This window comes from Elgaria multicarinata, chromosome 4 (assembly GCF_023053635.1).
Source record: "Elgaria multicarinata webbii isolate HBS135686 ecotype San Diego chromosome 4, rElgMul1.1.pri, whole genome shotgun sequence".
In the NCBI taxonomy this organism is placed as follows: Eukaryota; Metazoa; Chordata; class Lepidosauria; order Squamata; family Anguidae; genus Elgaria; species Elgaria multicarinata.
Window position 1 is genome coordinate 137,597,146 of NC_086174.1, and position 13,124 is coordinate 137,610,269.

The 13,124-nt window shown below is 43.1% G+C and overlaps 1 protein-coding gene across 1 annotated transcript; it reads right to left on the minus strand.

Moving 5' to 3' along the window:
• Positions 1–3,753: 3,753 nt before the first annotated feature.
• On the minus strand, positions 3,754–8,519 carry TMEM272 (transmembrane protein 272). The gene is made up of 4 exons (XM_063125850.1): positions 8,462–8,519; positions 7,242–7,301; positions 5,963–6,045; positions 3,754–4,116 (listed from the first exon to the last, which is right to left on the minus strand). The coding sequence occupies exons 1-4, from the start codon at positions 8,517–8,519 to the stop codon at positions 3,754–3,756; spliced, it is 564 nt and encodes a 187-aa protein (XP_062981920.1).
• Between the last annotated feature and the right edge of the window lie 4,605 nt (positions 8,520–13,124).

Here is a 13,124-nt window from a genome sequence, read left to right on the forward strand (position 1 = left end):
GCAGCAATCATCATCATCATAGAAGGTTGATTAGAAATAAAAGATGGGTACTTCCAGACAAGGCTGTTGCTGTGCAATCACACTGCTTCATTCATGGAATTTGGAGCATGAGCTGTGTGTGTCCAGATGTGATCATTTTCCTTTTGCAATGGGCTTGCATCTTCCACTGTCTCTTAATTAAATCTGAGCCTATTTTAATACATTTGTCCAGGTAGCCAGTTGCTGTCACAGCTACACTTTTCCCACATTCAAACATTATACCCAACACATCAAACAAATCAGGATGGGGGCAGAGTGGGGAGATGGTATGTCCTTTTTAATACTTTGCAATAGTTATGCTGTTTCTTATTTCTACAATTTATTAGTTGCCCTATAGCTAATAGCTCACAGGGCACCATACAAAACACAGAAAATCAAAAGCAGCATAATAAAATAATTGATTAAAAGCAGCAATCAATGGTACACAGTAACAAAATTACTTCTCGCCAGCATCAAGCCACACTGTGTTTTTAATAAGATTAGCAAAATGCCCTTCATTATGTATGTGGGTGGAAGAGCTTGAATAGTGCAAGGTCCCTGAGGGGATACAGAGTGTTTCAATGCAGTTTGCACACAGACACACCCTGGATCCATCTGTAGGATCCCTGACAAAGATGGTTAGTCCACCCAGTGTCAGGGATGGCGAGGGCAGGTTTTGGCCTCATTATATTTATTTATTTATATTTATTTATTTAAGGATTTTTATGCCGCCATTCAGCCAAAAAAGGCTCTCATGGCGGCTTACAAAAGTATTTCTTGACAGTCCCTGCCCACAGGCTTACAATCTAAAAGACATGACACAAAAGGAAAGGGGATTGGGAGGGAGGAGGGGGAGGGGGAAAAGGAAAGCAAATTCAGGCACTACAATCTTAGTTGGAAAGTTCAGCAGTTACAGGTGACAGCAGGAGGGAGGGGTGCTCTGAGCTGGAGCTGGACCCAGGCACGGTGGAGAGGTGCCTGGCTGCTGCTTCCTCCCTCACTGGTGGCCTCTCCAGAGACAGTTGGCGGCAGGAGGGAGGGGGCTCTCAGCTGGAGCTGGACCCAGGCACGGTGGAGAGGTGCCTGGCTGCTGCTTCCTCCCTCACTGGTGGCCTCTCCAGAGACAGTTGGCGGCAGGAGGGAGGGGGCTCTCAGCTGGAGCTGGACCCAGGCACGGTGGAGAGGTGCCTGGCTGCTGCTTCCTCCCTCACTGGTGGCCTCTCCAGAGACAGTTGGCGGCAGGAGGGAGGGGGCTCTGAGCTGGAGCTGGACCCAGGCACGGTGGAGAGGTGCCTGGCTGCTGCTTCCTCCCTCACTGGTGGCCTCTCCAGAGACAGTTGGTGGCAGGAGGGAGGGGGCTCTGAGCTGGAGCTGGACCCAGGCACGGTGGAGAGGTGCCTGGCTGCTGCTTCCTCCCTCACTGGTGGCCTCTCCAGAGACAGTTGGTAGCAGGAGGGAGGGGTGCTCTGAGCTGGAGCTGGACCCAGGCACGATGGAGAGGTGCCTGGCTGCTGCTTCCTCCCTCACTGGTGGCCTCTCCAGAGACAGTTGGTAGCAGGAGGGAGGGGGCTCTGAGCTGGAGCTGGACCCAGGCACGGTGGAGAGGTGCCTGGCTGCTGCTTCCTCCCTCACTGGGTTCAATTATATTACTGCCCCCACGGGGTGAATGGCAAGTTTTCACATTTACAGGAGTAAGGAATGCCCTTGGGAATATCACTGGGGTGGCAGCATAACCCATGCTGATTGTTGTTGATGGGGGATGCCAGCCACTGAGAATTAAGTCTGCTCTTTTCTGTGTATCATCATCCTGGTTTCTCCATTGCATGAGGGTGATCTAGGGGAAAGGGTCTTTACTGACATATATAGAATGCTGTTCATGTCAAACCTTTGCTGCTGTGGGTTGGTGGAAGATTTATCTTGTATATATTTGGTGTACTGCCATTAAAAGCCCAAACTCAAGAGCCAAGGGAACAGCTGGATGATATTTGGAGGGAAACTCACTGCCTTACCTCCTACAGACAGTATTCATTCAGGATCTCTAGCTTCCAGTCCCCTGTTCACTGTCACTGGTGCTCTTTCCTTCATAAGCATTCTGGTTAAAGTGCTGTAATGGCTCTAGATAACTGCACTTCTCTACAGTAATATACCCCATCACCCATCTCCTCTCTATGCATCACCCTATTCTCACCAGCATCAGGTGGGATCCCTCTTTTCCTAGAGAAGTTGAGGATGGGGTCACTACATGCATTGATGATTTGATTCGCTGGATGAAGCATCGAACTTTTGATCTAGAAATGCTGGGTTCAAATCTCAGCTGAGGTCATTGGCTGGTTCGGTGCAAGTCATTAGCTCTTTCACTTCCAGTCTATAAAATGGGGTCGGTATTGGCCTACCTTACAAGTTTGTTGTAGTGTGGAGTACTTAATGATGTTGCATAATCCATGGAGGAAAGCATCAAATAATTAAAATATATCTCACACTACTACATTCTGCTACCTTAGATTAGGATACACCAGGACCCATAACCAAAGAATCTCAGTGCTGTTGCCTTACAGACATACCAGGAAATGATCATTTCTGCTCGCTTGAATAAATACTAATTTGATTATATCAATCCACAAAGAAGATATTTATTTATTTATATTTATTTATTTATTTATTACATTTTTATACTGCCCAATAGCCGAACAACATGCGTCATTCTAGGAAATAAGCCTAAGCTCTGAAAGTACAATCAATGCAACTCAATATATATATATATAAAAATACCCAGACACAATATAGAAATGCATGCCTCTTGCAAAGGTATAAAGATAAAAGAAGCAAATTTTCCAAATAACTTTGTGGACTAAATTTGCCATCCCATTATTTTAGTCTTTCGAAATGTTTTGGACAAACCAAAGGTAAGTTCTGACACTCACTCTCATTCAGAAAAAAATGATATTTTTTGTACTGTAACAGAGGTCAAGGCTAGAGTTTTAACAAGCGCCAAGGCTAAGAACACCTTTCAAAAGCATATTTCTGTACCTGCCCAGTTACTTAAGGATCCGCTAAGACTGTTTTATCTTTGGGGTTAGATTACGTGGAAGGAGAGTGCCTCTTAGCATATGGAGAGCACTTACCCATTCGACTAGAGAGCACAGAATAACAGTCTGTGATAAGCCAGGAACAAGAACAGAAAAGTTTTCAGTTGTTAAAGACTACCTTTAAAAAAAAGAAGACCCTAAATATATCAGGGACATTTTAAAGTGAAAAGACCAGGACATTAAATATATATAACTATTTGCATCATAGCTTGGATTTTTTTTTGTATGAAAGTCATTTACTTGTGCCACTGACTGTACCCCCATTCTCCTCGGCCTCATGTTTTATCATTTGCAACAGGGAAATCAATAGCTGTTTGAGAAAGCATTTTAAGTGGAAGTGTGTACATGATAGTGGAAGTTTGTCAGTTTGGGTGCGTGCACTGGGAAGTTGATACATACCATGACAGGGCACAAAATACCCTTTTGCCACAGTTCAAATAAATACACTCTTCCCATTTTCCAGATTTATTTCCCTGTCAGGAATAGCAACATGCAAAACAGATCTCATAAACCCCTCAATGGAGTTTGCTACTCATATACAATGTGTGCATCCATCTGTGCACATAGAGTATATGACCCATGGATACTACTATTACCTCTCTCTATTATGCCATCACTTTTCTAGTAGTTTTGTGGCTCAATTTCTGTCTTAATCCTCTTCTGCAGCATATTGTTGCTTGGAACAGCAATATATGCAGCAGCTACAGAAGATCAGCAAAACCAGCACAATGTGGCTAATGATGAGCACCCCAACTGCAAAAATGTATAGGATTTTATCACAATAATCCTGGGGGTGGTGGAAAGGTGGGATGAAATTAGGCAGGTAGACCGAAAATACCCAGTAGTTCCCCAGTATGAACCAGAGGAAGAGGAAGAGGCTGAGTATAAGATGAATGTAATATTTGTGCGCATTCTGCCTCCATGGATATTCGTCGGCGTCATCATCATCAATCATGACTGATTTGGAAAGCAGTTGTCTCATCCTAGTGGAGTTAAAGAGCAGAAGAGCTACCTATACATTGCACAAAAGGAAGAACCGAAAAAAGATGAGCAATCAACAAATTGCAGGTTAGGCTCCAATACTTACATTATTGACTGAATTTTACTTCGACATAAAAAGGAGAATTTAGTCGGATCTGCTCAGTGTGCCAGGATTAATCAGAAAATTATAGGGATGGGAAGTACTTCTCAGAGGTATGTTTAATGCTACTCCAGATGCACGGCGGTCACTTTTCTATTACCAGCTCCTATGCAGCTTCAGTGACTCACCCACAGGGGCTGATTTTAAGTCTGTCCTGTGGTTCCATGACTGTGCCCCAGAGTGTCATTACACAGGGGAAATCACGTTTCCTTACCATCACTTCTCTGCTCACGTTTGTCTCTCATTATTTCCTCTTTTGAAAAAGGAGGTAAACAACATGTATGAGGCCCATTCAGGGGACCATTTTGATCCAACTGCTTCTCCTGCACACAGCAGGAGATAGTGGCAACTTCCGTCTTTAAAATGTCAGACTTTCTGGGTTTTGTTTTTTTTGGTCACGTGAAGAAGGCTAGAAGGGGCGGGAGGCACACAGGCAGCAGATGACATCGTGAGAGGGGCCCACAAAAATCTGAGCGCCCAGTAATAAATGTGCAATAAAACGCTGGTCTGATGGAGCTCCCAGTCACTTGGTTTATTTAAATACTACCTCAGCCAGATGGGGGCTCTCATGGATAAATACTTCCCATGCAGTTATATGTAAAGGCCCCTCAATCACCCTCAAAAGCAAAAAATAGGAATGACTATGTTTTTCCCTCACTAAACATATCTTGCTAATTTCACATTTTTTTCTTGGCAGAGCTTTGGTGCTTTTAACAGTTCCTATTAACGATGCAGAAAATTTAGTAGGTGAAAGTCTTCCCTAGTATTCACTGCATCTCCATGCCAGGAAAACGTCACCTACTCAATTTCTCCCTGTGATATAGCTAGGGTGACCATATGGAAAGGAGGACAGGGCTCCTGTATCTTTAACAGTGGTATAGAAAAGGAAATTTCTGCAGGTGTCATTTGTAAGCATGCAGCACTTGGTGAGCTTCCCTCTTCTTCACAACAGTTAAAACTGTCCTCTTTTGCAGAGTGACCAGAATCTCACCCGGTACTGCATGCATACAAATAGCATCTGCTGAAATTCCCTTTTCTATACAACTGTTAAAGATACAGGAGCCCGGTCCTCATTTCCAAATGGTCACCCTAGCACAGGTGCCTTGTAAGAAAAAGAGTCAGCAACCCTCATTATGAAGTGAACAAACAACCTCCCCCTCCTCTCACAAAAAAAACTATAAGCAACTTTTAGTCTGTTTCTGAGGAAACATTTCTTCCAAAACTCAAATATAGTAATAAGTTAGACTCCAAGAATGAAGGGAAGACCAACCCATTCAGCTTGCCAAGTAAAACCTGCACCACCATTTCAGGTGTGAAGGCAAAGTTTAAGCACTGCTTCCAGAGTTGCCAGTTTCCATGCTGAATAAGGCAGCTCCTTTGTGCAGGAGGGTAATATTAGCAGGTTTGCCTTCCCCTGCATTGCTGATTAATCTACCGGCCACGTAACATTAACCCACTGTGCATGGGAGACCTTCTCAAACGAAAATTGGTGGAACTCAATAAAATTGTTTCTTAAAGAAGGCTACACCACTGCACAGAACCAGGTGCACAGAACCAGGTTACATTCAGAAGTCTCATCCTGGATTAAAGCTTCATTTCCTTGGCATAAACTCACAAATATAAGTATCAGGTGTGTTTTCCCCACATCTTCTATGAATGAACTGCATTCCAAACAGACTTAATCACAAAGGAAAAAATGTCTGATGAAGAAGAGTACCTTCAAACTGCCAACCACACCACCCACAAGAAGATATAAGGGAATTAGTGGTTGCACTGGACAGTCATCTAAGAACTTCATGCCTGAGGAACAAAACAAAAAGTAATTAATTGGTGAATGTTTCAGGGGGCTCTAGCTAGCTGCTAATGGGCAAAAGGAGAGATGCAGTGGCTGAAGGGAAAAAGGCAAAAGGAGATAGAGCCAAAAATAAAAACATTACCCGCACATTGTGAGCGTCATCAGACAGGTGGATTTTCACATTTCCCTATCATCACTAGGGTCTCCTGCTGCTGTCCCACAATAGCGACAGTCTCTTTACACGGGGAGAGAAAGAGGAAGCAGCAGCAACCATGTGGCCCATTCAGGGGCTGTTTATATTGTGCCACTTTTCCTGCATACATCAGAAATGGCGGCACATTCCGTTTTTTTAAAAAAAGACGGATTAAAAAGGGTCTATTTTGTGGCGGAAAAATGAGTGGAATGAGCAGGAGGCAGACAACGTTGTCTAAAGGACTCTCGAACATCTGTAAGTGGAGGTTAACGAGCGGGTGATGAAGCGCTTGTCTGATGATGCTCTGTATCTTAAAGTTCTTACTGCTAGTAACTAAGCCTTAAGAGAGGCATTCGTTTTTTAGAATGAGGGTGGTGTGTATATAGATGCATGCACTAACTGCAGTTCCGGATTATAAGCCATAAACACACACACACACGGCCTAACATATACAACCTACAAGTAATATTGACGATTCTCTATTCTCTGTTGAAGGAAGGATCCCACCAACATGTAGCCATGTCTGATCATGGACTTCGTGTGCTGATTGCTTAAACTTTTTTTAAAAGCTCTCTCAGCAACTGAGCTAACGGTTCAATTCAATCAACTGAAGGCAGAGTTCTCATAGCCAATAGCTCTGCCACAGATGTTTGAATGACTGCAGTCTTAGTTTATCTCATGTTTTCTTTTTTTTAGTTTCCCTGATTTAAATTGCCAACCCGTATATGTCTACTTAGAATTAAACTCCATTGAGTTCAAAGGCGTTTCCTCTTAGGCAAGTGTGTCCAGGATTGTAGCTTTAATGAGTACATTTGTCACTATTTTTCAGCATATCTGCATGTTTTCTGCTGAATTTGAAACCTCGTCCATATCCATATGACTACAAATAAATGCTCATGAAGGATAACCAAAGCTGGTTTTGACTTCGTAAAAAAATTAGATAGAGAGTTAGGTATTTCAGCTTGTATCTTTTGGGTGCTAAATTAATTTCCTTGATAAACAGCTTACCTGTAAAAGCCATAGACAGTGGTAATGCTAAGAAAGCAAGAAGTCCAAAAATATAGGATGCTGTAAGGAAATAAATGTTGAGTTAAAGGACGATTCAAAAGCTAAAACATCCTATCAAATGCTCTCCCCCCGCAATACCTGATGGAATGTCATGCCTGACCTGAACATACCCGGACACTACGATCAACACCTGGGACCTCCCTCTGAGTGTTACCTCCAAGGGAGGTGGAATGAGCTCCCTGTTGAGGCCCACCTAGCATGAACATTTTTCAATGGGGAGCAGTATATAAATATTCTAAATAAATAAACAAACACTGTCATCGTTTCAGCACCAGTTCAAGACCACCCTCTACTCCCAGGCATGTAATGGATGGTATATGATGAGGCATCTATGGTGTTTTAGAACAGGTCTATTAGGAAAAACATTGTTTATTTAAATTGTTTTTAGCTGTTTTTCCTGTGTAGACTATTTTTTATTATGTTGTATTTTTATGTGGTAAACTGGCCAGAAAGTTTCAGCTATGGGGTGATATAGAAATGAAATGAAATTAATTAATTAATAAATAATAATAATAATGTTAAAACTGCATGAGCCCAATAAGAGATATACAAGGATGGACACTACTATTGCTTGCTTTAAGCTACTAGTCTGGAATTGCCATCCTGTATTCACTCACTTTTTAGGGAGAATCCAGACAATATCATTGCAATCTAGTGTTTTCTGTGATATTCATACATTTTATTTCTGATTTGTGACCATTGCAGTGGCAGCCTATTCAGTGTGGGCTATCAAAACAATATTGAGACTTCTGAGAGCTGCTATGCTTTAATTAGAAGCTCCGTCCTTTGGAATAATTAGCTTTTTCTCATTCTAGTTGCTTCCTGCTCAGGGCAGCCAGCATTATTTGCACATGTATAAATTGTTCCATTGATCAACTCTTATTCTCTTTCTCTCTCTCTCTCTCTCTGTGTGTGTGTGTGTGTATGTGTGTGTGTGTGTGAAGACCATCCCCAGGAGAACAGGAACTGATTAACAACCAGGCAGTTAAGGGATAATTTAGCCATTCTTTTCCTGTAATGCTGGTCACACTCAATGGGACTCACTTCTGAGTAGACATGTATAGGATTGTGTGGCAAGAGGGCTAATACGCACTTTCTAAAATTAACATGTGATTATAGCACTGCAGATTCCTCGGTACTATTCCTAGCAGGCAACCTACCATTGCTGGCGATTTTTGAGATGCAGCGGTGACATGCCTTCTCTAAGCCTCCAGCCATTGCCAACGACAATGTTCTGTAGCCCTTAGGAAAATAAGAAATGAAGGATTGGAGTTTAAATGAAATAAACATTCACTCTCCTGAATTGCACAAATCAACCAAGTTTCTTGTTGAAGACTGTCATGATACCATCAAGGCCCCTTTTTTTACTGGGTTGTCCAAAGGCTCATCTAACATCTTTTGCAGGTTAGAGACTTTGCTATCCATGAAACCAAAGTGACCTAAACAGGAAGTCGGTCTCCAGTTCTAAAGGATATAGAATTGCATAGAAATTGTTAAAAATATATAAACATTAATATTCTAGGAGCTTTGATACATGAGGCTGTTAATCTGCTGCAGATACTTTCAGTGTCATCAAACAATTGAGATTAAAATACCACATGAGGAGTATTTCCTTTCCTGCTACCTAACCTCTACTGGCACTGTGGTATAGCGGAATAGTGCAAATTCACAAGTGGAAACACCATCAGAAACACTCCATTTGCCCTGCTCTAAAAAACTCGCCGAAAGTGCTGTTTACAAACAGAAGTGAAACAGAGTCACAGCATTGTCTAAAGAATCCCTAAACAACTGTGAGTAGGGAGCACACAATAAATGCTCTGGGGCAGGTTTTATTTGACTTCAAATCATCAGAAAAAGTCAGGTCCCCATGAGCATTTCTACATGCCATTTCTGTAAGGATGGGGTTAAATCATACAGAGAATAGCTGTTTTATTATTGTTATGATTTTAGGAGCGGAACAGGTAAGCGCCAGCTGCATGTGGGCGTTCTGGCACATCCTGGAACTGCTTGGGGCAAGGCCGATCGGCCTTGAGCGAAAATTAACATCTCAGGGAAGGTGTGAAAGATCCTCGCAAGGGAGGGGGGAAGGAGCAGGGGAAACTATCTATAAAGAGTATGCTTTTGAAAGGGGCTTTTGTTCTGAGCTGGATGACCACATGGCGGGGTGAAGTATAGTTTGCAACTTAGTTATTTTAGTTTGCTTAGACTGGGTTCTTATTCTGTATCTGCATGTTTTACCTGTGAATGCTAATTTTGTATTTCCTACCCTTATCCTCAATAAAATTGGGCCTAACCCTCCAGTACTGGAGCTGTGTGCGTGTGTTCTTCGGATCTGTGCAAAATCCAGTGGAAAAGCCAGCTTTGCTGGGACGTGCTTCCTTTACAATTTCCACTTGTACATTTGCGCTATTCTGCTATACCACAATGCCACCTAGGACAGGGGTCCCCAACATGGCACCTATGGGCATCTCCAATGGCATCCATGGATGGGTCCCCAATATGGTGGCCGTGGGCACCTGAAAAAAATCCTTGGCATTATAGGAGATGAGTGTTTATCCTTCCAATGTTGTAATATCAGTCTTTGAGCTGTCAAAAGGGTGCAGAGAATTCATTTACTCTATTTGTTAATTTCCATGAAGCAGGCAAATAATTTGAAAGTACATGTACATCGCTGAAGACTGTTCCAGTACAAAATTTATTTGTGTAATAACCTCCTCCCAAAAAGAAGCATCTACTGGACATTGCTAAAATATATGTCTAAAAGGAGCATTAGCTGTATTGCACCACTAGCAATTAGCCAAATGAGACAATCCCTTATTAAAGAGACATAGCAGTGTTCAATGGACACAAAGTAAAAGTTTTTGCTGAATAAGATGCAGCCTAAGATCCGTAGTCATCAGGTAGATGCCAAAGTGGCTATCCACTGATTAGGTATTTTGTGGTGGAGTCCATAGCAATGCAAGGTGAAGCTACAGCATCCCTGACAGAAGGTAGCTGAGATGCTTAAACTGAAGCCTTCTTGTCTTCAGAAAAGATGCCCTTTTCCATTTAATCCATTGACATCGTTCCCCAAGATGCCTTGAAACAGATTTAGCTTCTCAAGAGCAAGTCAAATTCCAAGAGAAAAACACCAAAAGTCACTCTAACTTTCATAGGCTGTGTTTGGACAACATATTAGTCATTGGTGGGTGGAGTAGTCAACTCACGGTTGGTTTTTTTTGCAGGTACTCTGCACACAGCATGTTCCTTCACAACTGTGGGTGGTTGAGGCTTGCATTGAGTGGATTCATAGTCAACCCAGCATTTGATTTACACAGCCCCCGCCCCTCTCCCCACCCTTCCTCCTCCCTCAGTCCTACCAGTGCTATCCCAGCAGCCTCTGCAAGTTGTGCCAGCTGTAGCAGAGCAGCCAGCACAGTTTTGCCCACTCGTGCCCGGGAACTCTGTAGCCAGGCAAAAAAGTCCACTCAATGGGTCGCAAACTCCACTGGCTCAGTTTGGACAATACAATAACCACCTGTAGAGTGACTAGTCAACTCTGTGCCCGGTTGTGTTTCTCCTGTGTGTTTTTTGACCAAAAAGTCAACCGTGGGGTGGTTTTTGCTTGACAGATGACACAAATACCAACCATTGACCATTCAACTGACTACTAAAACCACCGGTGGTTATTGTGTTGTCCAAACTGAGCCATACTGTTTATAGATCTGTCATACCAAGTGAGAAACCATCCATTCATTTATTCCAACCTAACAGACAGCTGGAGAAGGACGAAGGTTTTTGCATACCTTTCAACATACAGATCACAAAACATGCTGCAATGCAGGGGTTGGGGGGGGGCAGCATTGCACCCACCCAAAGCTGTTCCCCACACACTTTCAAAATAGTCCCTTTCTTCAGCTGCTCCTGCCGTGCCACCAAATTTCAACAGCAAACCACAGCCCTTCACATTGAAAGGGAACCTTTTTCTCTGTTGCCACAGGAATGCGGATTCTTGGTGGTGTGGTGGCAGAAGTGGGACCCTGGGGCCCACAAAAACGTAGGTGTGTAGGTAGGGTGTGTGTGTGTGTGTATATATATATATACTGCATGTCCCCTTATCCATGCTCTAATGTGGTTTCTATAATTAGGATGAGGAGATCCAGATTGTAATCACACCGGAGAAGATTTTAACAGTATTGACTTCACTTTCGGATTTGGAGTAAAGGGTCGATATTAATGAAAAAACAAATAGAGCTATATCAACCAAATATGAGCAACTCTAACTTTAAACCACAGTTTACTACAAAGCTTGGCATTACTGTTGATAGACCAGCAACTGTTGCTTGCTCTAGTTCAGCCTTCCTCAACCTGGGGCGCTCCAGATGTGTTGGACTACAACTCCCAGAATGCCCCAGGCTGGGGCATTCTGGGAGATGCAGTCCAACACATCTGGAGCACCCCAGGTTGAGGAAGGCTGCTCTAGTTCCTTCTGTCTGTTGTTGCTGGCTTCTTCTGTGAAGGTCCACTCCTCCCTGCTGGAGGAAGGCTGCTCTTATCTGCTTCTTCTGCTTCTTCGCCACCTGGCTGTCTTCCCTGAACAGCTCTGCTCCTTCGCTCTAGTGCCTGCCTCATTTTCTTTCTCTCCAACCATTTCTTCCCTCTCTTTTCCTTCTTCCTCAACAGTCAGTTTGAAATTTTATTCTTCATCTTCCCTCCCTCTCCATTCTGAGCCCCCCCCCTCCCCTGCTCTTAAGGCAGTAGAATTCAAGGGCTGAATTCAATTTCAGAGAAACTCTGGTGGGGGGCGGGCGGGCAGGAGACACACACTATCCAGTGGTGAGTGGGCCTAAAAGTTCTTACTGCCAATAACTAAGGCCAGATCTATACCAAGCAGGTTATAACACATTGGCCCCATTCAGACAACATGCTAAACCATGCTGCTTAACCACAAAATGGTTAACGGAATGCATGCATTCCATTAACCATTTTGTGGTTAAGCAGCATGGTTTAGCGTGTTGTCTGAACGGGGCTTTTGAAAACAGTTTGAAAATGGTATATGGAATGTGTCTTGGGCTCCAACAGTTATCAATACTGTTATAAACCTAAGCTTCTTCAGATGAGCATTTTAAAGCACGCTTGGTCTTTGCGGGTCATTTTGACGATGATGTGATCCTCTGGCACATCTCCCACTCCCTTCCACCATTTTTGTTGTTGTAAAATAATCTTCATCAAACGTGACTCTTCTGAGCTATAACGTTATTTGTCGCGATTTTCTACTTTGTGCAGGAGAGGTTTCGCTATAAAATGCCCTCTAGAGGGCGCTGTCACATGTGGTCCCTTCTCTTCCTACTCTCTTCTTCCATTTAATTGCAGCTTGTTGCAGAAACGGAAGAGATGCAGCTTCAGAGCCAACAGTAAGGGAACACGATCCCCTCTCCCCCAGTCGGAAGGAGCTCCCTGCCTGTCTTAGGAGAGGCATTTCCACCTTTTAGAATAAGGGAAAAAACTGCACAAAAATTGGGAGACCACCAAATGATTGGTGGCTGGAGGAATGGGGGCGAGGCCAGGAGAAGGAACCATCTGTGCCCTTAGTGTAGAAATTACAAATGCATGGGATTCCAACATCCATAGGGTAAATCTATGAAGATCACAGCGATTCACTTTTTCTATTCCACTTAGTTTGTCTGCCTTAAACTAGATATGTATTTGCCCGTCATCAACATTTAAGAACTGTCAGAAATGGGGACCTTGAGACATCGGAATTCATTTGCCCAAACATAACATGGCGAAGTAGAAAATGAGTTGAATTCTAATAACTAATGTCTTTTCTTAAAAGTAATGTTT

Excerpts from the sequence above, each read along its gene's own strand:
- TMEM272 (XM_063125850.1), bottom strand. The coding sequence starts at position 8,519 with ATGGCTGGAGGCTTAGAGAAGGCATGTCACCGCTGCATCTCAAAAATC. Across the intron at positions 7,302-8,461 it reads CTCAAAAATCGCCAGCAATG|CATCCTATATTTTTGGACTT; the intron begins GTAGGTTGCCTG and ends ATTTCCTTACAG. Across the intron at positions 4,117-5,962 it reads GTGTGGTTGGCAGTTTGAAG|GTAGCTCTTCTGCTCTTTAA; the intron begins GTACTCTTCTTC and ends TGCAATGTATAG.